General features: G+C 40.9%; 2 protein-coding genes and 1 long non-coding RNA gene across 5 annotated transcripts in view; 1 reads left to right on the top strand and 2 right to left on the bottom strand.

The window, feature by feature from the left end:
• Nucleotides 1–349: 349 nt before the first annotated feature.
• On the bottom strand, nucleotides 350–14,088 carry LOC115132252 (uncharacterized). The gene is made up of 9 exons (XM_029664700.2): nucleotides 13,916–14,088; nucleotides 12,275–12,371; nucleotides 11,798–11,969; nucleotides 11,412–11,560; nucleotides 10,965–11,141; nucleotides 8,793–8,909; nucleotides 8,521–8,607; nucleotides 8,269–8,416; nucleotides 350–2,785 (listed from the first exon to the last, which is right to left on the bottom strand). Exons 1-9 carry the CDS (start codon nucleotides 13,927–13,929, stop codon nucleotides 2,763–2,765), a joined length of 984 nt encoding a protein of 327 aa, XP_029520560.1. The 5' UTR covers nucleotides 13,930–14,088; the 3' UTR covers nucleotides 350–2,762.
• A 665-nt stretch (nucleotides 14,089–14,753) lies between these two features.
• LOC115132251 (solute carrier family 35 member E2A-like) overlaps nucleotides 14,754–25,291 on the top strand; it is a 31,590-nt gene continuing 21,052 nt past the window's right edge. Inside the window, exons 1-2 of one of the 2 annotated variants that reach the window (XM_029664696.2) lie at nucleotides 14,754–14,934; nucleotides 21,094–21,179. The gene's annotated coding sequence lies outside the window, so the exon portion shown is untranslated. The remainder of the gene's footprint in view (nucleotides 14,935–21,093; nucleotides 21,180–25,291) is intronic. The other variant, XM_029664697.2, reaches the window with a different exon arrangement.
• The window catches only part of LOC135572560 (uncharacterized), a 2,791-nt gene continuing 2,262 nt past the window's right edge, over nucleotides 24,763–25,291 (bottom strand). For both annotated transcript variants that reach the window (XR_010464395.1, XR_010464396.1), the window contains one exon: nucleotides 24,763–25,291. This exon is cut by the window's right edge and continues 583 nt beyond it. This is a non-coding gene — a long non-coding RNA (uncharacterized LOC135572560).

Raw genomic sequence — 25,291 nt, 5'->3', positions numbered from 1 at the left:
AAATAGATAATCATGTGTTAACTGGCTTTCAGCAATGTGAGCAACTTTTAAACAGTGCATTTAAAATGGAAATGTCGAGTAGTTAATACATAGTAATATATTAATGAGCCAATGAATTGTGTTCATTTTTTGGGGGGGTGATACCTTGTTGAAATATTCAAATGCTGCGTTATTGTTTTTCATGCATGTCGAGGTCAGATCAATTTGAACCCTATTTTTGTAAGTGACTAAGAACAAGGAAAAAGACAGCATAACATGCTTTATTACTTATTGAATATTTGAGGAAGTATGGTCTTTCCCAGCAGTTCACTTCTCTTCCTAAATGATAATTAAGGAGTTTACTGCAACCCTTATTTCATCATTTTATTGAAAACCTGCAGTTTACAAAAACACGATAATGGGTTGTCAACCAATCAATAAAGTGCAGCGAAAACCTATAAAGATGTTCAGTCTTTCAACAACGATTAATGATAATTTTTAATCTATTTCAAACTAAGTTATTTTGGGTAGTGCATAGACAATGGACATATCAAAAGTAGTTAATACATAGGAATATACTACTGTATATGAAATTATAAATATTGTTCACCAAAACAGAAATCTAAAAAGTTAGCAGTATAAAACCTCTCAAATAAACCATTTCATAGACAGGGCACAATTTCCAATGGATGTATTAGAATGCCACTGAACATTGTCTTTGGTTTATTTTACAACAAGCACACTTTAAATAATAAGGTAAAAGTGATAATCCATTCATAATTATGGTAAAAGCAAAGTGACCCTAAAAAGATAGTTGTACAGAATATCTGCATTGATTTACATACAGTAGCTGTTTCAGAAGTTACATTGTGCATTTGGCCTTGTAAACTGGTTCGCCAGACTCCAAAGAACTTAACATCTCACTGTACGTGTTGTAGGCACATTAAAGGGTAAGCATTATCCAACATACTGAGATGAATCCTCTAGAAGTAGGTAAAATGTTATAAAAGTAACCATGTCATAGACTCACAAATTAATCAGTGGTGCTCATCAGCTATTATAAAATAATTAGTTTACAGTGTTTTGTAACTTATAGTGCCTTCGGGAAAGTATGCAGACCCCTTGACTTTTTCCACATTTTGTTACATTACAGCCCTGTTCTAAACTTGACTAAATGTCTCCCCCCTCCTCAATCTACACACAATACCCTATAATGATAAAGGAAAAGGTAAAATTGTGTTTTTGTTTTTTTAATGGAAATGTAACATTTACATAAGTATTCAGACTCTTTACTCTGTATTTTGTTGAACCACCTTTAGCAGCAATTACAGCCTTGAGTCTTCTTGGCACACTTGTATTTGGGGAGTTTCTCCCATTCTTCTCTGCAGATCCTCTCAAGCTCTGTCAGGTTGGATGGGGAGCGTCGCCGCACAGCTATTTTCTAGTTCCGCCAGAGATGTTAGATCGGGTTCAAGTCCGGGCTCTGGCTGGGCCACTCAAGGACATTGAGAGTTGTCCCGAAGCCACTCCTGCATTGTCCTGGCTGTGTGCTTAGGGTAGTTGTCCTGTTGGAAGGTGAACCGTCACCCCATTCTGAGGTACTGTGCTCTGGAGCAGGTTTTCATCAAGGATCTCTCTGTACTTTGCTCCATTCATCTTTGCCTTGATCCTGACTAGTCTCCCACTCCCTGCCACTGAAAAACATCCCCACAGCATGATTCTGCCACCACCATGCTTCACTGTCGGGATGGTGTCAGGTTTCTTCCATAAGTGACGCTTGGCTTTCAGGTCAAAGAGTTCAATCTTCATTTCATCAGACCAGAATCTTGTTTTTCATGATCTGAGAGTTTTTGTGCGCCTTTTAGCAAACTCCAAGCAGGCTGTCATATGCCTTTTTCTGAGGAATGGCTTCCGTCTGACCCCTCTACCATAAAGGCCTGATTGGAAGAGTGCTGCAGAGATGGTTGTCCTTCTGGAAGGTTCTCCCATTTCCACAGAGGAACTCTAGAGCTCTGTCAGAGTGACCATCGGGTTCTTGGTCACCTCCCTGACCAAGGCCCTTCGCCCCGATTGCTCATTTTGGACAGTCAGCCAACTTCTTCCATTTAAGAATGACGGCCAGTGTGTTCTTGGGGACCTTCAAGGAAGCAGACATTTTTGATACCCTTCCCCAGATCTGTGTCTCAACACAATCCTGTCTCGGAGCTGTACAGACAATTCTTTCGACCTCATGGCTTGGTTTTTGCTCTGACATGCACTGTCAACTGTGGGACCTTATCTAGACAGGCATGTGCCTTTCCAAATCCAAATTTACCACATGTGGACTCCAATCTAGTTGTCGAAACATCAAGGTTGATCAATGGAAATAGGATGCATCTGAACTAAATTTCGAGTCTTATAGCAAAGGGTCTGAATATGTAAATAAGATGTTTATTTTTTAATTTTTTATAAATGAGCAAACATTTCTAAAAACCTGTTTATGCTTTGTCATTATGGGGTATTGTGTGTAGATTGCTGAGGATTTGTATTTTTTTATTTAACCCATTTTAGAATAAGGCTGTAACAAAATGTGGGAAAAGTAAAGGGGTCTGAATGCTTTCCGAAGGCACTTGCAGTGAAATCATCTTCAGTAAAAACAGACCGGTCCAATGCCCATTTGAGTGCATTTCCCTCTAGTTCCTAACTTCAAACATTGGTCAGAACCAGAGAGTTGTTACAAAATGTAGAAATAGTTGCTTATCCATCCTGTGTAACCGTAGCCACTTTCTTCTCATGACGGCACTTTACTGCTTGTCCGATGAAAACACTGGAGAGCGAGAGAGAGAGACATTAAAGTACCCGGGTTAGCTCGTCTTATACTCTTTACAGACAGATTTACGGTATGTTGCCTTCTAAAAAAATGTACAGTGGGGCAAAAAAGTGTTTAGTCAGCCACCAATTGTGCAAGTTCTCCCACTTAAAAAGATGCGAGAGGCCTGTAATTTCCATCATAGATACACTTCAACTATGACAGACAAAATGAGAAAAGAAATCCAGAAAATCACATTGTAGGATTTTTAATGAATTTATTTGCCAATTATGGTGGAAAATAAGTATTTGGTCACCTACAAACAAGCAAGATTTTTGGCTCTCACAGACCCGTGCTTTTACACCTGCATTGTTTGCTGTTTGGGGTTTTAGGCTGGGTTTCTGTACAGCACTTTGAGATATCAGCTGATGTACGAAGGGCTATATAAATAAATTTGATTTGATTTGATCTGTAACTTCTTCTTTAAGAGGCTCTTCTGTCCTCCACTCGTTACCTGTATTAATGGCACCTGTTTGAACTTGTTATCAGTATAAAAGACACCTGTCCACAACCTAAAACAGTCACACTCCAAACTCCACTATGGCCAAGACCAAAGAGCTGTCAAAGGACACCAGAAACAAAATTGTAGACCTGCACCAGGCTGCGAAGACTGAATCTGCAATAGGTAAGCAGCTTGGTTTGAAGAAATCAACTGTGGGAGCAATTCTTAGGAAATGGAAGACATACAAGACCACTGATAATCTCCCTCGATCTGGGGCTCCACGCAAGATCTCACCCCGTGGGGTCAAAATGATCACAAGAACGGTGAGCAAAAATCCCAGACCCACACGGGGGGACCTAGTGAATGACCTACAGAGAGCTGGGACCAACGTAACAAAGCCTACCATCAGTAACACACTACGCCGCCAGGGACTCAAATCCTGCAGTGCCAGACGTGTCCCCCTGCTTAAGCCAGTACATGTCCAGGCCCATCTGAAGTTTGCTAGAGAGCATTTGGATGATCCAGAAGAAGACTGGGAGAATGTCATATGGTCAGATGAAACCAAAATAGAACTTTTTGGTAAAAACTCAACTCGTCGTGTTTGGAGGACAAAGAATGCTGAGTTGCATCCAAAGAACACCATACCTACTGTGAAGCATGGGGGTGGAAACATCATACTTTGGGGCTGTTTTTCTGCAAAGGGACCAGGACGACTTATCCGTGTAAAGGAAAGAATGAATGGGGGCATGTATTGTGAGATTTTGAGTGACAACCTCCTTCCATCAGCAAGGGCATTGAAGATGAAACGTGGCTGGTCTTTCAGCATGACAATGATCCCAAACACACCGCCCGGGCAACGAAGGAGTGGCTTCGTAAGAAGCATTTCAAGGTCCTGGAGTGGCCTAGCCAGTCCAGATCTTAACCCCATAGAAAATCTTTGGAGGGAGTTGAAAGTCCGTGTTGCCCAGCAACAGCCCCAAAACATCACTGCTCTAGAGGAGATCTGCATGGAGGAATGGGCCAAAATACCAGCAACAGTGTGTGAAAACCTTGTGAAGACTTACAGAAAACGTTTGACCTCTGTCATTGCCAACAAAGGCTATATAACAAAGTATTGAGATAAACTTTTGTTATTGACCAAATACTTATTTTCCACCATAATTTGCAAATAAATTCATTAAAAATCCTACAATGTGATTTTCTGGATGTTTTTTTTCTCATTTTGTCTGTCATTGTTGAAGTGTACCTATGATGAAAATTACAGGCCTCTCATCTTTTTAAGTGGGAGAACTTGCACAATTAGTGGCTGACTAAATACTTTTTTGCCCCACTGTATCTGGCAATGTTTTTTTAGAACCTAATTCACACAGTCTCATGTATTTATTTTAGGCCTCTCCTAAGAAACATAAGACTAATAAAATGTATTTTTGAAATAATAGAATGGCATATTTGAGTTTAAATATGTTACTGGTCTGGGTAGCCCATATGGCTGTGCCATGCACATAAACCCCATAGTTATTTTGTTCATTAACACTGCATGGTCAATCTGACATCTGCATTGGCTGTACAGCATTTACGGTGATACAGCCTCTGCATTCATGCTTCGCAGAGCTGTTGTGAAGGAAGTTGTCAAGGAAGTTTGTTTTATTCAGGACCTCCCGCCCCCATCTACAGTCAACCAATCATGTCAATGCGGAGCTATACGGAGTCCTCTGCATTGTTAAAACATTTGGGAAGCGTACGGTACTCCGTGAGCTCGATTTGGCCTCTGCAAGGCTACGGGGGGCTTTGCAGTTGCATCACGCCCTCTGTACAGATCCTCCGGATCGCATCACGCCCTCTGTACAGAGCCTCCGGATCGCATCACTGGAGCAAGCATAAATTGGCTTTACAGTGGTTCCTCCTTTAAAAGTTGCAGTATTCTATGGCACATTATTTAAGTGTGAACCACTGTTACCATTAATGCTAGTTAGTGCTAGTGCTATCTCTGAGAAGCATTTGATAGACTTCAATAATGGCTGTAGGGAATGCGGGCACAAGGGAGATCGGGGAGGAAGGAGTAGGCTGTCCTTGTAAATAAGAATTTGTTCTTAACTGATTCTATGTGTTATTTCATAGTTGTGATGCCTTCACTATTATTCCACAATGTAGAAAATAGTAAAAATAAAGAAACTCTTGAATGAGTAGGTGTGTCTAAACTTTTGAATGGTACTTGCTTAATATTATGGTGTTTCTATTCAAAGAAAAACAAAAATCCCTCTGGGTTTCTGTTAGGATGGAACGGAAAATATGGCGCTGTACAATGTCACAGTCAGGAGTATAGTCCTGGGCTATTTAGCTAAAGAATCCCGTGTCATGCGGGCAGGGCATGCGGGAGACCAGGGTCCAATTCCCCGATGGGGAGGAAGGAGTAGGCGGTCCTTGTAAATAAGAATTTGTTCTTAACTACCTTGCCTAGTTAAATAAAAAGGTTACACTAAGAGCATAACATTTCTACACCATAATATTCTAATTCTAGTCTAACAATACCCAAAAGGAGATTAAGAAAATAAAAATCTCTGATTTATCAAGACCAGTCCCCATGCTTGTCTCAGAGCAGCGTGAAATGGTGCTAAAATAGTTGTAGGCTTTTGCTTCAAATCCTATTGCTTCTAACTTCAATATGCCCTTTAATAAATAAGACCTACACCACTTTTAACAGCACATTACTCAACACTAGTGAGACTCATGTCATCTACAGTATATCGAAAAATATGACGCAATTATTGGCGGAGAGTCACATATAGAGGATTCTAAATTAAAACCAAAAGCCGATGGCCGACGTCTCCCGGTGGCGGCCGGCACGGGTATCGAACTTGCATCTGTAGCAATGCATTTTACACTGCGGGAGGCCCCATCCACAAAGTATCAAAATACAGAGAGGTGTTGGTAAAAGTATATTGTCCTGCTAATAGCCCCATAATGGGCTATTATAATACTGTACATGTTGTCCAGGTAAGGTAATCAAAAAATGTCTTTATTAAAAGACTATCAGAAAGAATGTTGGTACTTATTTATTTTTATCCAAAGCCATGATTGAGTGAGTCACTCAGCTTTATGTAGGTGCTGGCTATATGACTGTGTCATCAATTTGATAATATATAATATGAGGTTATTACGTTTTCAGAAAAACAAAAGAGAGCGATTATAAATCTGAATAAAGTCCAAAATAATATTTGTTAAGGCTAAAACATATATGTTTTTAGAGGGAAAGAAACACTGGGACAATTGTGCGCCACCCATAAAGGCCAAAATATAGCCCTGCTAATAGCCATAATGGCGCTGTACAACGTGACCGTGTGTTTGAAAGAGTATTTTCCAGTAAGCAACAATGTTTACCTTCATTAGACAACTTTGTTCCAATATTTCTGTAATTCAAAGATATTTATTTCCCATAGTAATTCGTTATGGATCCATAATTAAATAAACATACCAATTTTGAAAGAGTAATTATTATTTTATTAATGAAAGCATCAAGATGTTGATGACAAAATACTGTACTGTTTTGAGTTAAATGTAGCAATCAGAGTACATAAGCATCGAATACATTGCATGTACGGGGATGTTCACACCTACAGTAGCTGGGCAAAAAGAGTCTATTGTCCTGCTAATCAGGCTACAAGTGTTTGAAAACCTGTTTTCAAAATGCCACCAGCTGTCCATCACTACTGTCAATAAAAACACAGCATCTTGTAACCACAATGTCACATAATTTGTCTCTACCGTTCCAATTACTACTAGAGTTTGGGATTAATTTGATTAATATTATGGAGTTTCTGTTCCAAGAAAAACCCTCTGGATTTCCGTTGGGATGGAATGGAAAATATGGCGCTGTACAACGTGAAGGTCGGGAGTACAGTACTGGGCTATTTAGCTAAAATCCAGTGTCCTGCGGGCACGTGGGAGACCAGGGTTCAATTCCCCGATGGGGAGGAAGGAGTAGGCTGTCCTTGTAAGAATTTGTTCTTAACTGACTTGCCTAGTTCAAATAAAGGTTACACTAATAGCATAACATTTCTACACCCTCATTTTCTAATTCTAGTCTAACCAATACCCAAACGGAGATTCAGTAAAAATAAAAGTCTCATTGATTTATTAAGACCAGTCCCCATGCTTGTCTCAGAGCAGCGCAAAACTGTGCTAAAATAGTTGTAGGCTATTGCCTCAAATCCTTTTGCTTCTAACTTCAATACACTCTTTAAATAAGACCTACACAACTTTTAACAGCACATTACTCAACACTAGTGGAGACTCATGTCGCCTACGGTAGGCCTACAGTATGACGTGACTCTCCGCCAATAATTACATATAGAGGATTGGAGGATATTTCTGATATTTATTCCCATAGTAATTCGTTATGGATCCATAACTAAATAAACGGCGTCATTTTGAAAGAGTATTTTTATCATTTTATTAATGAAAGCATAAAGATGCCATTATTAGTTACAATGTTTTAGTTTGTACGTGCAGACTGGCACTAAGAACAGAACAGCGGGAATGTTTCCCTAGTCAGCCAAATTATTAGTGCAACGCCCCTTAAAGTGTTGCCAGTGTGGCGGGGTGAGAATGTGATGAAAGAAATTATTCTGACATTTCACATTCTTAAAATAAAGTGGTGATCCTAACTGACCTAAAACAGGGAATTTTTACTAGGATTAAATGTCAGGAATTGTGTAAAACTGAGTTTAAATGTATTTGGCAAAGGTGTATGTAAACTTCCGACTTCAACTGTAGTTGAAGGTCTGTTTCATGATTTCAGTCAGAAGTTCTTGGAATGACTGTTTTACTGTGCCCATAACAAAAATGTGTTAATACAAATGCTCCTTCAATGTGTCAAAAAATGTTTTTTAATGTTTGTGTCGTCTATGAGCCTTGTTCTAGTCTAGCCTGAGTATATTGACTCCTGGTAAACATACAGTGGAACAGGTGAAGGAAAAAATACAGGCAGTAATCTACTCACTCCTCTCCCTCAGGCCCTGGCCGAAGCTGCGCGCCAATCGGAAGAGAGACCAGAAAAGCACGCCTTTGATCAGCACTGAGATCCCCGCTCCAGTCACAGCAGCGGCCTCCAGTGTATACGTCTTATCCTGCCCCCAGTGTACACTGATCTGAAATCAGAAGACCACGAAGTCCATCTCAGAGCAACCATTTACCATACTTTCCCTAAAGATCTGATTTGAGATCAGTTCAACCACTGGCTTTCACAGCTCACCCTGTACATCAGGTACACGAAGTAGGCCACCTCCGGCACATTAAGAAGGACAAAGACCCAAACCAGCGGCTTGGCTTCTTTTAAAACCTGTAACAAAGGTTAGTGCTTACAATCTAAAAATTATTTCCACCATCCTTCATTCAATTGAGTTCACATACTTTATGGGTGTAGTATTTCATTGTGATTTATGTTCTACTGTTTATGCACTTGTGCAGTGCACACTAATTATTAAATTACATATTTTTTTTATTCTCTTGATACTTGTTACTCACTGCGATAGCCCCCATGGCTGCGGTAAGGCAGGCCCAGACCACACCAAAGCCCAGGATGATGCTGTTCGTGAAGGACATGGTTGTACCTGACGTCATAATCAGTATGCAAAGGCACAGCTGACAGAGAAACAGGAAAAACAAGCCACAGATTATTCCAACTATAAATCTAGTACAGCTCCATCCCAAAGACCCTGATGTATGAATGGCCCTGAAAAAGGACCACCTTTAGAGCACCTTAAATTAAATTTCGGACAAAAAGGCATACTCTGCTGCATCATTCACTGAATCAAATGGCTCATTCATAACAAAACCCACTGATATTGTCAACTACTTACATTTTTTAGGCATGACATGCAAACAACAAATTCTAATCCAACACATCAATGCATAACTGACCAAATTATGAAAGACAAGCATTATAATTTTGAATTCCGTAAAGTTAGTGAGGGCGAGGAGAAAAAAACTTGTCTATCAACAATGACAAGCTATTGGGTCTGACAACTTGGATGGAAAATGATGGAGGATGATAGCGGACTATATTGCCACCTCTTCAATCTAAGCCTACAGGAAAGTGTGAGCCCTCAGACCTGGACGGAAGCAAAAGTCATTCCGCTAAACCAAGAACAGCAAGGCACCCTTTACTGGCTCAAACAGCTGACCAATCAACCGGTTGCGATCCCTCAGTAAACTTTCGGAAAACATTGTTTGACCAGATACAATGCTATTTCACAGTAAACTAATTAACAACTGATTTTCAGTATGCTTATAGGGAAGGGCACTCAACATGTACAGCATTTACACAAATGACTGATGATTGGCTGAAAGAAATTGATAAGATTGTTGGAGCTGTTTTGTTAGACTTCAGTGCAGCGTTTGACATTATCGATCATAATCTGCTGTTGGAAAAACTTTTTTGTTATGACCTTACATCCCCTGCTATATTATGATCGAGAGTTCTGTCTAACAGAAAAGAGAGGCTGCATTCTACAGGGTAGCTGTTTAGGACCTTTATTTTTTTTTTCAATCTTTCCTACTGACCTGGCACTGAGTAAAGCCTGTGTGTCTATGTATGCTGATGACTCAACGTTATGCACGTCAGCTACCACAGCAAGTAAAATCACTGCATCACTGAACAAAGACCTGCAGTCAGTTGTAGAATGGGAGACAAGTAATAAGCTAGTCCTAAATATTTCTAAAATTAAAAGCAATATATCCGGGACAAATCATTCACTAAAACCTAAACTAAATTGCATAATGAAGAATGTGGAAATTGAGCAAGTTGAGCAGACTAAAACTGCTTGGTGTAACCCTGGATTGTAAACTGTCATGGTCAAAACATACTGATGTAATGGTAGCTAAGATAGGGAGAAAGAATTGCTCTGCTTTCTTGACATTGCTATCAACAAAACAAGTCTTACAGGCTCGAGTTGTTGCACCTGGACTACTGCCCAGTCATATCGTCAAGCACCACAAAGAGGGACAAAGGCAAATTACAGTTGGCCCAGTACAAAGTAGCATGGCCGGCCCTTAAATGTACAGAGAGCTAACATCAATGACATGCATGTTAATCTCTCATGGCCCGAAGTAGAGGAGAGTGACTGCATCACTACTTGTCTTTGTGAGAGGTATTTACATGTTGAAAGCAGCGAGCTGTCTGTTTAAACTACTAGCACACAGCTCAGACACCCATGCATACCCCACAAGACATGCCACCAGAGGTCTCTTCACAGTCCCCAAGTGCAGAACAGAATCTGGGAAATGCACAGTACTACACAGAGCCATGACTAAATGGAACTCTATTCCACATCAAGTAACATGCAAGCAGTAAAATCAGGTTTAAAAACCATAAAACTACACCTTGGACTGTGACAAGACACACACACTCACTCTACACACATGCTTGTACGGTGATATTAGAAATGCATTGTGGATATGTACTGGTGTAATTATGTTATATGTACTGTTATATTTTAGCTTCCATTTGTTTGGACCCCAGGAATAATAGGGATCCTTATAAATACAAATAAATACCCTGAAGGCAATCATACATATCTGCACCAAAGATGCTCAATGTCAAGGCAACACAACGTGTTAGAATGACGCCATCTGTCGGAAGAAAATGGTTGTCGTGTGTCAGACATGTATTATGACACATGTGGAATGTGGCGGTACCTGGGCCTGTAGGTCAAAGGTGACCATGGAGAAGCACAGGTTGATCAGGAAGTACTGCTCCTGGAAGCTCTCCAGAGCTCCGCCCACCCGGAAGGCCATCATGTTGGGCCTTTGGATGAGCAGAGTGGCACACAGGACATGGACCACGCCCACACACAGGATGCACACAAACCGCACCTACCACACAAGCACACACACTGATTCACTACCTCAGCTACTCAAACAGCACCTGTGACATAAGCACATGCACAATCACGTCTGGTCACTATTGAGCCGTGTTCTGTAGGGAGAATATGTTTTTAAACGGGGAGGTAGTACCTGAACTTGTCCAATGAGAATACAGATTGTTGTTTTCTGTTGCAAAACACTTTGCTACGGTATACCGTACTGAATATGACCCTGGATTAGACATAGGAGTTTAATTTTGTCGGTCCACATGCAGCGTACCAGAAGCAGGTCCTTTCTATCCTGGAGAGGGAGCACCATGAAGTTGACCACAGAGCGCATCATGACCACCAACACACTGAGAACAAACACTATCAACTCCTGCCTGTTCTCCTGCAGGATTCCCCTGGTGATGTAGTATATGCAGAACACTGGAGAAACATAAAGAAGACTGTGTGTGATACAGTATTGGTGTAGGCGGCATAATCAGGATTTAACCATAGAACAATGGTGACATGGGGTGATCAGAATTGGGGATTACATTTCTTTTCTCTGAATATTTCATAATGTGTTCATGTCTGGACACAGTAAGGAGTTGGCACTCTGTTGATTACATCATTAGTTAACAATCTGTTGCTATTGCCACTAATGTAAGACATGCCACTTACAAATTCCAACCAGTTGGATGAGAGATACAGTGAAGTCGTCCTCATAGCTGTACGTTGCCATGCTTTGCCTGTAGATGTTTGTCAGTGTGAGGGCCAATAGTGCCAGTAGAGAGGCGATGGTGAAGCAGAAGTAAAGCTTCACCAAGCATGACAGCTCTGACCAAGGCTTTATCTGTGGGGAGAAAGCCAAGCATATAACCTTTCTTTACACACAGACACCTAGGGCCCTATTCAATCAAAACGGGTGCAAATTTCTGAGTAAGACAAAGGAACATTCTTCTTATGCTGTGAACATGTAGTCTACATTCTTATTTATGTGATAAGAGAAACATGTTTACAGAGTTGAGTGACACAACAGTGCAGGAAGAATGTTGAACTGAATAGGACTCTGGTTCCCAATTCAAGCAACAGCTAGAACAGATAAATGTGACAATGTCTACTCTGTGTATAAGGAGAACAATTGGGATGTATACTGACTGGGCCACATGGCGTTGGGATCAGTTCCTGGTGCCTTGGTCTCAGGTTTGGGGATGGGAGATCTGAGCCCTCCCACGGCTGATTGCTCAACAGTGGACTGAAATAGAAATATATGTGGATATTAGTGACTGTGCAAGATAGTAATAGGTTCAAATGTATATTGAATGGCTGATATACGCATAATCATTTGTCATATTCATAGATCCATGATGAGATATAGGTAACTGCCAAAATAAAGTAAACCAACATAAAAGTGTCTTAATAGGGTGTTGGGTCATCACGAGCCAGAACAGCTTCAATACACCTTGGCATAGATTATATTTTCTATTTTTTAAATGTATTTAACTAGTCAAGTCAGTTAAGAACTCATTCTTATTTACAATAACGGCCTACCGGGGAACAGTGGGTTAACTGCCTTGTTCTGGGGCAGAACGACAGATTTTTACTTTGTCAGCTCGGGGATTCGATCCAGCAACCTTTTGGTTACTCCCCTAACGTTCTAACCACTAGGCTACCTGCCACCCTTCAAGTGTCTGGAACTCTATTGGAGCGATGCGACACCATTATTCCATGAGAAATTCAATTTTGTGTTTTTTTGATTGTGGTGGAAAATGCTGTTTCAGGCACCGCTTCAGAATGTGTTCAATTGGGTTGAGATCTGGTGACAGACAGCCATGGCATAGGGTTTACGAGATATGGTTTGGAAAATATACCTAAATGTAGTGATGGGATATGCCACTGTACTCCAAATTGTAGCTTTATCCACACTGATACATAGAGTAGATTGAAATACTGCTAGTTTTCCCAGAAAACTGCCTTTTTGTCAGGACACACATTTCACGCCACTCCAATACAAAGTGATTTTCATAGCAGGTTAGAAGAGCATTTTCTCTAACCCTGACCCTTCTCCTACCCTGCTACGAAAAAGTCACTTCGGTATCGAAGTCGGATTAAAAGAGCCACCGCAGCCATTTTGGAATGGCAGTATCAGCACCTTTGTTGTTCAATGCAACGTGCCATTCCATAATGGCTGCTGTGGCTACTGCTAGCTAGCATGAGGACGAAAAGGTCAGTTTCCCAGGAAAACTAGCAGTATTTCAATCTTCTCGATGGAGCTGTGTGGACAGAGGTAAAATTTGGAGTACAGTGGCATATCCCATCCCTGCAGTGAGGTACATATTCTGACCTATATATTGCACCTGCTCCATGCCGCAATCAAGTCATGTCTGAAACTTGAGACCTCCGATTCAAATTAACTGAAGTTGTTTGTGTGTAGACCTTCCCATTTTTTTCACCTTTATTTAACCAGGTAGGCTAGTTGAGAACAAGTTCTCATTTGCAACTGCGACCTGGTTGTTTCTGATACTTCATAAGTGGGAAACTCAGGATCTGACTCTAACCCCCTAGGTTAGCAAATCAGAAATGCCCAAGTTTCTGACATGGCATTAATGTAACCATGACGGAGTTCCGACCCCAGTTCAGCTCAGTGTAAACAAGCGTAACGGTAGGGTCGGTATCTTCTGGCAATGGACACACCAAACGAAAGAATGTTGGAAACGGAACTCAAATCACATCCTGTCACTAAACTAACACTACATCGATGATTGTAATTATGTTAATAAGTCGCGCTCATAAACTCACCGTATCTCTTCCATGTTTAAGTGAAATAGTAACTAGATAATCGTGTTCTTGATGTTTCTACATCTCAGCAAGCAGGCCCACATTGGCTGCTAAATTCAAACGTATTCACGCCACATATTTTTTTGAGTTTTAATGGCGGTGTGCAAACCATAACGCCACAGTTCCGCTTACAAGTGTATATGTCTGACGTCTTTCTGAGGTGTATTCAGCATGCATAACATGCACGTACTTGTTTGAAAACGGGTCCAGTCAATATCATAACAATAGTCAATCGTGAATGTTTTAGAACAGTACGATGATTTGTTTAGTTTTCTTTAGCACAGCGGCTTAAAATACACTCTGCATTCGCAAACCAGTAAAGATTTGCAAACTCTACATTCATCTCAACCAACTCTACATTCATCTCAACCATCGAAACGTTGCATATTGAACACACCCTTGATGAGGTTGCAAGGAAAATGCTTAGCCACAAGGGGGCATAATGACTCCCCAAGCCACTAATCAATGCATTAGACATTGTAAACAAAGACAATACAAACGTATCCAACCTCCACTATAAACATGTACATTCGCCTGGTCCATGTATTATCTATTCAAAACTACATCCAGGGACATCTGTGTTATTTGACATTTGGAAATGGTGCTGCGGCGGAGTTGTCGTCTTGACAGTGGGCTCGAGCCATCGCTAAACTCCGTGAAAGTAATTGAAAGTCCACCAAGCGGTCCGGTCGTCATTTGTAACTACAGCCACAAATGCATAGACCCCCGCCTATTTAAAAATAAATATAGTCTTAAAATCAGTTTTGTAACCTAACCACACTGCTAACCCAAAGCCCAACCATAACCTTAAATTAGGACCAAAAAGCTTATTTTTGTTTTTATACATCTTTACAATAGCAATATTACTTTGTGGCTGTGGTAACTAACTAACCGTGGTATCCTTATGCTAGCGACTGTTTGGAACTCGTATACCAGAAATCGGAATTGCATAACTAACGTTAACTAGGAGGCACCACTTGGTAAGATAATTCCAACATTTACTGCATCTACAAGCTGAGTTTAATAGCCTTTTAAATATAAATATATATATTTTACCAATGAACAGCGCGTTCATTCAATAAATGAGAATTTTCACGAGTAGGCTATTTGAGACACAAGCACATCCACTTTTAGCTAGCTACTATAGCTAATCAGCTGGTGAATTTTGCTTGTCAGTTAATGTTACAGTAACGGTAGCTAGCTAGTTTGTCAAATAGTAAACTAGTTAGCTAACGACATATACTTGCCAGCCAACTATGCCATTTTAGCTAGCTTTTGATCTTGTGTAAAATGAGTGAAACCGTGGTGAACGAGGATGCCAGAGGCAACATTTGGAATATTTATAATATTTCTGCTTTATATTCATATGTAACCTGCCAATGTAAACTGGCTTGTACGTATTTATTTGTGGTTCCTATATAAATGAAGATACAGGCTACTTTAACTACACCGACCTTTGCACCACTCCTGCATTTTAATCGCTATGTGGATCTGATTTATTACATTCGTGCACTGTCAGAAACGTGTGCCCGGCAGTATTGCCTGTAATGTCGAGTGTATCATTGTTTAACTACAAGCAACTCACTAATGAAGACTATTTTCCAGACATGGGTTGAGTAACATTGATGACTCAGAACAGGGGTTCTCAAAGTGGGATCCGTGCATAGCTGCAGGAAGTAGTTTTGGGGGTGCTGCGATTTCTTTCGCTGCCGATGTTGTGGTGGGAGGTGCTGAGAAAGTTTTGTCAACGGGTGGGAGGCCTGGACAAAAAAAATTGCCCGCGCTGGCGCTGCAGACTGCTATGTCGGATGCGTAAACACTACTTAAATTATGCTTATTTTATTTATTTATTCTCATTTTTCAGTGGGTGCTGCAGCACCCTTACTTCCCACAGCTATGGGTCCACGGTACTGCATGGGGTCTGCTTCCAGATAAAACAATATATAAACAAACTTAACATGTGTAAATATTTGTATTAACATAGCAAGATTCAACAACTGAGACATAAACTGAACAAGTTCCACAGACATGTGACTAACAGAAATGGAATAATGTGTCCCTGAACAAAGGGGGGGTCAAAATCAAAATACCAGTCAGTATCTGGTGTGACCACCAGCTGCATTAAGTACTGCAGTGCATCTCATCCTCATGGACTGCACCAGATTTGCCAGTTCTTGCTGTGAGATGTTACCCCACTCTTCCACCAAGGCACCTGCAAGTTCCCGGACATTTCTGGGGGGAATGGCCCGAGCTCTCACCCTCCGATCCAACAGGTCCCATACGTGCTCAATGGGATTGAGATCCGGGCTCTTCGCTGGCCATGGCAGAACACTGACATTCCTGTCTTGCAGGAAATCACGTACAGAATGAGCAGTATTGGCTGGTGGCATTGTCATGCTGGAGGGTCATGTCAGGATGAGCCTGCAGGAAGGGTACCACATGAGGGAGGAGGATGTCTTCCCTGTAACGTACAGTGTTGAGATTGCCTGCAATGACAACAAGCTCAGTCCGATGATGCTGTGACACACCGCCCCCCAGACCATGACGAACCCTCCACCTCCAAATCGATCCCACTCCAGAGATACAGGGCTCGGTGTTTACGCTCATTCCTTCGACGATAAACGCGAATCCGACCATCACCTCTGGTGAGACAATACCGCGACTCATCAGTGAAGAGCACTTTTTTGCCACACTTGTCTGGTCCAGCGACGGTGGGTTTGTACCCATAGGCGACATTGTTGCCGGTGATGTCTGGTGAGGACCTGCAGTTACAACAGGCCTACAAGCCCTCAGTCCAGCCTCTCTCAGCCTATTGTGGACAGTCTGAGCTAGAGGTCGACCGATTGTGATTTTTCAACGCTGATACCGATTTATTTGAGGACCAAAAAAGGCCGATACCAATTAAATCGGACTCTTTTTTTTAAATGTATTTTTATTTGTAATAATGACAATTACAACAAAACTGAATGAACACTTATTTTAACTTAATATAATACATTAATAAAATCAATTTAGCCTCAAATAAATAATGACATTTTTTCAATTTGATATAATGCAAAAGCAAAGTGATGGAGAAGAAAATAAAAGTGCAATATGTGCCATGTAAGAAAGCTAACGTTATTTAAGTTCCTTGCTCAGAACATGAGAACATATGAAAGCTGGTGGTTCCTTTTAACATGAGTCTTCAATATTCCCAGGTAAGACGTTTTAGGTTGTAGTTATTATAGGACTATTTCTCTTTATACCATTTGTGCTTCATATACCTTTAACTATTGGAAGTTCTTATAGACACTTTAGAATTGCCAGTGTAACAGTATAGCTTCCGTCCCTCTCCTCGCTCCTCCTCTCTGGGATCGAACCAGGAACACAACAACAACAGCCACCCTTGAAGCAGCGTTACCCATCGCTCCACAAAAGCCGCGGCCCTTGCAGAGCAAGGGGAACAACCACTCCAAGTCTCAGAGCGAGTGACGTTTGAAACGCTATTAGCGCACACCCCGCTAACTAGCTAGCCATTTCACATCGGTTACACCAGACTAATCTCGGGAGTTGATAGGCTTGAAGTCATAAACAGCGCAATGCTTGACGCACAACGAAGAGCTGCTCTATCAGTCAGACTGCTCTATCAAATCATAGACTTAGTTATAACATAATAACACACAGAAATGCAAGCCTTAGGCCATTAATATGGTCAAATCCGGAAACTATCATCTTGAAAACAAGACGTTTATTCTTTCAGTGAAATACGGAACCGTTCCGTATTTTATCTAAGGGGTGGCATCCATTAGTCTAAATATTCCTGTTACATTGCACAACCTTCAATGTCATGTCATAATTACGTAAAATCCTGGCAAATTAGGTGGCCCAAACTGTTGCATATACACTGACTCTGCGTGCAATGAACGCAAGAGAAGTGACACAATTTCACCTGGTTAATATTGCCTGCTAACCTGGATTTCTTTTAGCTAAGTATGCAGGTTTAAAAAGATATACTTCTGTGTATTGATTTTAAGAAAGGCATTGATGTTTCATGGTTAGGTACACATTGGAGCAACGATACGCCCCACATCGATTATATGCAACACAGGGACACGGTAGATAAACTAGTAATATCATCAACCATGTGTAGTTAACTTGATTATGCTTGATTGATTGTTTTTTATAAGATAACTTTAATGCTAGCTAGCAACTTACCTTGGCTTACTGCATTCGCGTAACAGGCAGTCTCCTCGTGAAGTGCAATGAGAGGCAGGTGGTAGAGCGTTGGACTAGTTAACAAATTTTGCAAGATCGAACCCCCCGAGCTGACAAGGTGAAAGTCTGTCGTTCTGCCCCTGAACAGGCAGTTAGCCCACTGTTCCCCTAGGCTGTCATTGAAAATAAGAATGTTTTCTTAACTGACTTGCCTAGCTAAATACAGATTAAATAAAGGTGTAAAAAAATAATGCGAAATCGGTGTCCAAACAATCGGAAATCTGTATTTTATGAAAACTTGAAATCGGCCCTAATTAATCGGCCATCCCGATTAATCGGTCGACCTCTAGTCTGAGCACTGATGGAGGGATTGTTCGTTCCTGGTATAATTCGGGCAGTTGTTGCTATCCTGTCCCGCAGGTGTGATGTTCGGATGTACTGATCCTGTGCAGGTGTTGTTACATGTGGTCTTCCACTGCGAGGACGATCAGGTGTTTGTCCTGTCTCCCTGTAGCGCTGTCTTAGGCGTCTCACAGTATGGACATTTAAATGTATTGCCCTGGCCACATCTGCAGTCCTCATGCCTCCGTGCAGCATGCCTAAGGCACGTTCACGCAGATGAGCAGGGACCCGTCTGTAAGCTGTTAGTGTCTTAACGACAGTTCCATAGGCGCATGTTCATTAATTGTTTATGTTTCATTGAACAAGCATGGGAAAGTGTTTAAACCCTTTACAATGATGATCTGTGAAGTTATTTGGATTTTTACGCATTATCTTTGAAAGACAGGGTCCTGAAAAAAGGACATTTCTTTTTTGTTGAGTTTACATTTCATTTTTTTAAATGAATATTAGTACCAACAACACATTAAAAGATGTTGGTCAAGGGATCTGTGAAATACGTTTAGAGTGCAATACAATGTAATATTATTACTCTACAATTTATGTAACCCTGGGTTCTCAAAACCAATTCTACACATGTAGGGTTTTCAGTCATTACATTCGCCCACAATTCGCTCTGTGTAAACTACGCCATTCATAGACACTAACTACTTTAGCACCTGTTGACAATTGTATCTTCAGACCAGGTGAGTTTTGTTAAGATCCCTGACGCTTGCTCAAAACATTTACACGCATCGCTTGTGCTACTCTTTTGGAAACCTAAGGAACGTATTAGGGATGCTCCGATATGACATTTTTGGCCGATACCGATAACCAATATTTAAAATTTTAGCGACCTTAAGCATTCTAGTACAGTTAAATGGTTGAAAACACACACACACACTGACCAAAAAGTTATTTTGTTGGCATTGATGCATGTCCCCATTACCAGTAAAACATAGTCAAAATTTCTTTCACTTACTTCCTGTGCTGTTTCGTTGTTCATTTGTTCAGTCTCAACCGGGATTTCATCACAATTGGCCTAGTGTCGTCTGGGTTTGGCAGGGGTAGGCTGTCATTGTAAATAATAATTTGTTCTTAACTGACTTGCGTCATTAAATAAATAAATCAGCTCTGTCTGTCCGTGGCCTTTCTTCCTCGGAACGCACTGTCACTGGCCGTTTCCATCTTGTCCAGCTACGTCTGTAACATTTCACATAAACCCTGTTTCTTGGCTGTATCGAAGTAGCGGTTCTTGTACCTAGCACCGAGTATGGTGGCTACATAGTGAAGAGGCTCAGAGAGAATGCCACCAAATCACTTGTTCACAGCCCCTTGTAGAATACATTTGCAAGTTTTAACCCCATGGTCTGTGTCGGCAGTTTTGAGCAGGCGTTTCAATGCCATGACAGAGGGTATCACGTCTGCTGCAGATGCAGTTGAAGAGATTATTTTTCCAGTCAGTTGTTTGAATGGAGCTAGGAGTGTGTTCATGTTTTCAAGTTTCAAACATGTTCTCAAATGCCATTGAAATGGCAGCAGCGGTATGAGAACTAGCACATTCTTGAGCATGTAATACGGCTTTCCTCAGTACGAAATCCTCGTCGACCCACTGTGATGTCAGACTTCGCATGATCATGGGGCTGACATCGCTGGTCCAAATGTCAGTTGTGAAGCTAATAGCAGTGACTGGATGTGCGTTTCAACAATACTGTGTTACTCCAGTAGGGCAACATCTGAAAAATAGTGCCTACTTGGTAGGGTGTACCTGGGCTCGAGGTGCTTGACCAGTCGGCGAAAGCCAACATCATCCACGACAGAGAACTGTTGATTGTCAAGGGCAATGAATTCCATTATCTTGGCGTTATTGGATTTCGCCTTAGAGTTCTCTCCCTGAAATTTTCTTACTCTTTCAAATGACTGCTCGACTTGAACTTGTTGAGTTGTTGGAAGTGTATGCTTAGTATTTTTCTGCTTTTGTACTGAGAAGTGCTGTATTTTTCATGGCGTCATTACATCATCTATCTACGTCATATAGGTATGCATGTCAACTTTGACATCAGTTTTGCACATCGGCGTTAAACTAGACATCGGGCCAATGCCGACGGTGGCATTTTTAGCAAATATCAGCCGATTCCGATATGCTTACCGTTATATTGTGCATCCCTAGAACAAATCTTTCATATCAGCGAGAAATAATTTTCCCAAAACAAAAAGTAAATTACTTCACATCTTGTTAGGTAGGGTTGGTGTTCCCACTTGGCCGTATCACCACTTTACAGTACTTGTTTACGGAAGACAGACTGAAGATGTAGGTCTGTGCTAATTAGATATCTATTGTGCTCCCAACACTTGTGTGTTATGCCATGTTCAGAACAAATGGAACTCGGAAATCTCTGACTTCAATGTGTTCAAAACAACTGGGAACTCGGGGAAAAAACTATGAAAAAATAATTTGAACAGTCATCCAAATTGGAATTCCAACTCCGAAACGCATGACTCTTTCTAGAGCTCTGACTTTCCAACCTGAAGATCAATGACATCATGATTTGACCTTTATTTTTCAGGGTTCCCAGTTATTTTGGATGTGGGGAGGAAGTGGCGTTCGTCAACTGGAGGCACATAGTGTATGGATCTGTGAAAAACTGCTGCAGTAAGTGTATATTTTTAAATTGGAAAGATTATTTTGTGCCGCAATGAAATGGGCATATCAGCATATGTGCATATCATCATATGTTTATAATTTGCTTGTGTTTCCAGCTCCAACTTTGCAGTAATAGCTAGCAATACACACAACCTAAAAGTAAAATAATGGATTTAAGGAATATATAAATATTCTATGCGTTAAATCACAGTGTCAGAATTGTTGTTTACACAATTTAAAAAAAATACACTTACTGTAGCAGTTTTGCACAGGTCCATAAACTGTGCCTCCAGTTGACGAGCTTCACTTCCTCCCTAGTTAACTTACACACAGGTGTTCGAAGTATGCTAGATAGCTAATTGGCACAGGTAACGGCCTATCTCTGTCTGTCTTCTGGGACACAATAAAAAAAAGAAGCAAAGCCAAGCATCACACAGTTCACCCTTTCCCCTCTGTGTCTCACTCACTCAATTGCGTTCCTACCGCTCCCTCTACACCCACGTGCTACTGAAATAAATGCCTATAAAACGTATCTAACTGATATGATACACAAGCCACATTCCTTGCCAAATGATGACAGTTTAATCAAACATTCTAAATGGACTGGTTGACAGTAGGGAAAATGTGTTCCAACATTGAGCTGCAGTTTTCGAATAATTGCATAATTTTGTGGTTGTCACTTCTTCCTACAGCCACAAAGTAAAAATGGTCTGAATTGTAAAAATGCACGGGAAAAAACATTTGCTTTTTGGTATTAATTTAAGGAAAGGCAAACGTTTAATAGTGTGGTTAAGGTTAGGGTTTAGGTTTAAAATCAGAATTTTTCAAATCAAATTTATAGAAACAGGAGGGTTTACGACTTTGTGGCTGTGGTAACTAACGTCAGTAACGACCCTACTTTGCGAACTGTAAGTGGCATTTAGAATTGGAATCGGCATTATTAACAGGTTCCACACTGAAATTATGCAAAAACAGTAGTTTGATAAAGACTGAGCGTATTTACACTACCGTTCAAAAGTTTGTGGTCACATAGAAATGTCCTTGTTTTTGAAAGAAAAGCTCAATTTTTGTACATTAAAATAACATCAAATTGATCAGAAATACAGTGTAGACATTGTTAATATTGTAAATGACTATTGTAGCCGGAAACTACAGATTTTTTAAAAAATTAAATGTCTACATTAGGTGTACAGAGGCCCATTATCAGCAACTATCACTCCTGTGTTCTAATGGCAAGTTGTTAGCTAATCCAAGTTTCTAATTTTAAAAGGCTAATTGATTATTAGAAAACCCTTTTGCAATTATGTTAGCACAGCTAAAGACTGTTGCTCTCATTAAAGAAGCAATAAAACTGGCAATCTGTAGACTAGTTGAGTATCTGGAGCATCAGCATTTGTGGGTTTGATAACAGGCTCAAAATTGCCAGAAACCAAGAACTTTCTTCTGAAACTCGTCAGTCTATTCTTGTTCTGAGAAATGAAGGCTATTCCATGCGAGAAATTTCCAAGAAACTGAAGATCTCGTACAATGCTGTGTACTACTCCCTTCACAGAACAGCACAAACTGTCTCAAACCAGAATAGAAAGAGTGGGAGGCCCCGGTGCACAACTGAGCAAGAGGACAAGTACATTAGAGTGTCTAGTTTGCGAAACGGAGTCCTCACAAGTCCTCAACTGGCAGCTCCATTAAATAGTATCCGCAAACACCAGTCTCAACGTCAACAGTGAAGAGGCGACTCTGGGATACTGGCCTTCTAGGAAGAGTTTCTCTGTCCAGTGTCTGTTCTTTTGCCCATCTTAATATTTTCTTTTTATTGGCCAGTCTGAGATATGGCTTTTTCTTTGGAACTCTGCCTAGAAGGTTCTTTCAAAAACAAGGAAATTTGTAAGCGACCCCAAACGTTTGAATGGTAGTGTAATATATATATATATATATATATATTACAGTTTCAATAAATTAATCTTAAATGGCCCTTGTTTTTTATTGACTGAATATATATGTGTCTGTGTGTGTGTATATGTGTGTATACATATGTGTATACAGTGGGGCAAAAACGTATTTAGTCAGCCACCAATTGTGCAAGTTCTCCCACTTAAAAAGATGAGAGGCCTGTAATTTTCATCATAGGTACACGTCAACTATGACAGACAAAATTAGGGGGGGAAATCCAGAAAATCACATTGTAGGATTTTTAATGAATTTATTAGCAAATTATGGTGGAAAATAAGTATTTGGTCAATAACAAAAGTTTCTCAATACTTTGTTATAAACCCTTTGTTGGCAATGACAGAGGTGAAGACTTACAGAAAACGTTTGACAAGGTTTTCACATACTGTTGCTGGTATTGTGGCCCATTCCTCCATGCAGATCTCCTCTAGAGCAGTGATGTTTTGGGGCTGTTGCTGGGCAACACAGACTTTCAACTCCCTCCAAAGATTTTCTATGGGGTTGATATCTGGAGACTGGCTAGGCCACTCCAGGACCTTGAAATGCTTCTTACGAAGCCACTCCTTCGTTGCCCGGGCGGTGTGTTTGGGATCATTGTCATGCTGAAAGACCCAGCCACGTTTCATCTTCAATGCCCTTGCTGATGGAAGGAGGTTTTCACTCAAAATCTCACGATACATGGCCCCATTCATTCTTTCCTTTCCACAGATCAGTCGTCCTGGTCCCTTTGCAGAAAAACAGCCCCAAAGCATGATGTTTCCACCCCCATGCTTCGCAGTAGGTATGGTGTTCTTTGGATGCAACTCAGCATTCTTTGTCCTCCAAACACGACGAGTTGAGTTCTTACCAAAAAGTTATATTTTAGTTTCATCTGACCATATGACATTCTCCCAATCTTCTTCTGGATCATCCAAATGCTCTCTAGCAAACTTCAGACGGGCCTGGACATGTACTGGCTTAAGCAGGGGGACACGTCTGGCACTGCAGGATTTGAGTCCCTGGCGGCGTAGTGTGTTACTGATGGTAGGCTTTGTTACTTTGGTCCCAGCTCTCTGCAGGTCATTCACTAGGTCCCCCCCGTGTGGTTCTGGGATTTTTGCTCACCGTTCTTGTGATCCTATTGACCCCACGGGGTGAGATCTTGCGTGGAGCCCCAGATCGAGGGAGATTATCAGTGGTCTTGTATGTCTTCCATTTCCTAATAATTGCTCCCACAGTTGATTTCTTCTAACCAAGCTGCTTACCTATTGCAGATTCAGTCTTCCCAGCCTGGTGCAGGTCTACAATTCTGTTTCTGGTGTCCTTTGACAGCTCTTTGGTCTTGGCCATAGTGGAGTTTGGAGAGTGACTGTTTGAGGTTGTGGACAGGTGTCTTTTATACTGATAACAAGTTCAAACAGGTGCCATTAATACAGGTAACGAGTGGAGGACAGCGGAGCCTCTTAACCCTTTCACACGTACCATCACATGGGTGTGATCGTTCTACAGTGGTCCCTGAAGCGTACGATCACACCCGTGTGTTTAGAACACTCATTTAGAATGCTCGTTTAGAACGGCAGTTTCGAATGACGCAACAATCAGCGTTTGAGCTGGCCACACTTTTTTCAGAAACTATTTACACAAACACAGTCCTTACAAAGTTATGTCCAGAATGTCAGCAGTTTATTTTTGGATGGATTGTTCAGATATTCACAGAAGATATAGCATAACACAATCATCCTAACCGGAAAAATGTAGGCTACATTTGTCCTAGCGCTGAGGAAAGATTGACCCAACACAAGCAGTCATATTTTCTAACTCTCGGCTGACGTAAACTACAATATGAATTAGCTAATAGCAATTACTGTATATAATCAATCACATCACGGGTGAGTGAGCTCACCATTGATCGAAATAACTAGGTAAAACACTTTATAGAAATCGAAAGTAATCCGACATTAGTTTCAGCGCGCAGCCATGCATTTTTTCCTCACAGAAACCGAAGATAATAAGAGAAGACGAGATGAGTTTGGTCTGTTTGTAGTATGCATGTTGAAGGGCTGTGTCATCTACCGTCGTTCACATCCCACCATGAATTTCCGTAAGTCCTCAAAAAATTAGTGAACTCTTACTCACCTCATTTTGTTATAACATCTTTGGTCAAACAGACGTGAATCCCAGAATGCATTGTATGT

The sequence above is a fragment of the Oncorhynchus nerka genome, linkage group LG7 (assembly GCF_034236695.1).
Source record: "Oncorhynchus nerka isolate Pitt River linkage group LG7, Oner_Uvic_2.0, whole genome shotgun sequence".
Lineage (NCBI taxonomy): Eukaryota > Metazoa > Chordata > Actinopteri > Salmoniformes > Salmonidae > Oncorhynchus > Oncorhynchus nerka.
The sequence above is the reverse complement of the archived record's forward strand: the minus strand, read 5'-3'. Positions and strand labels throughout refer to the sequence as shown.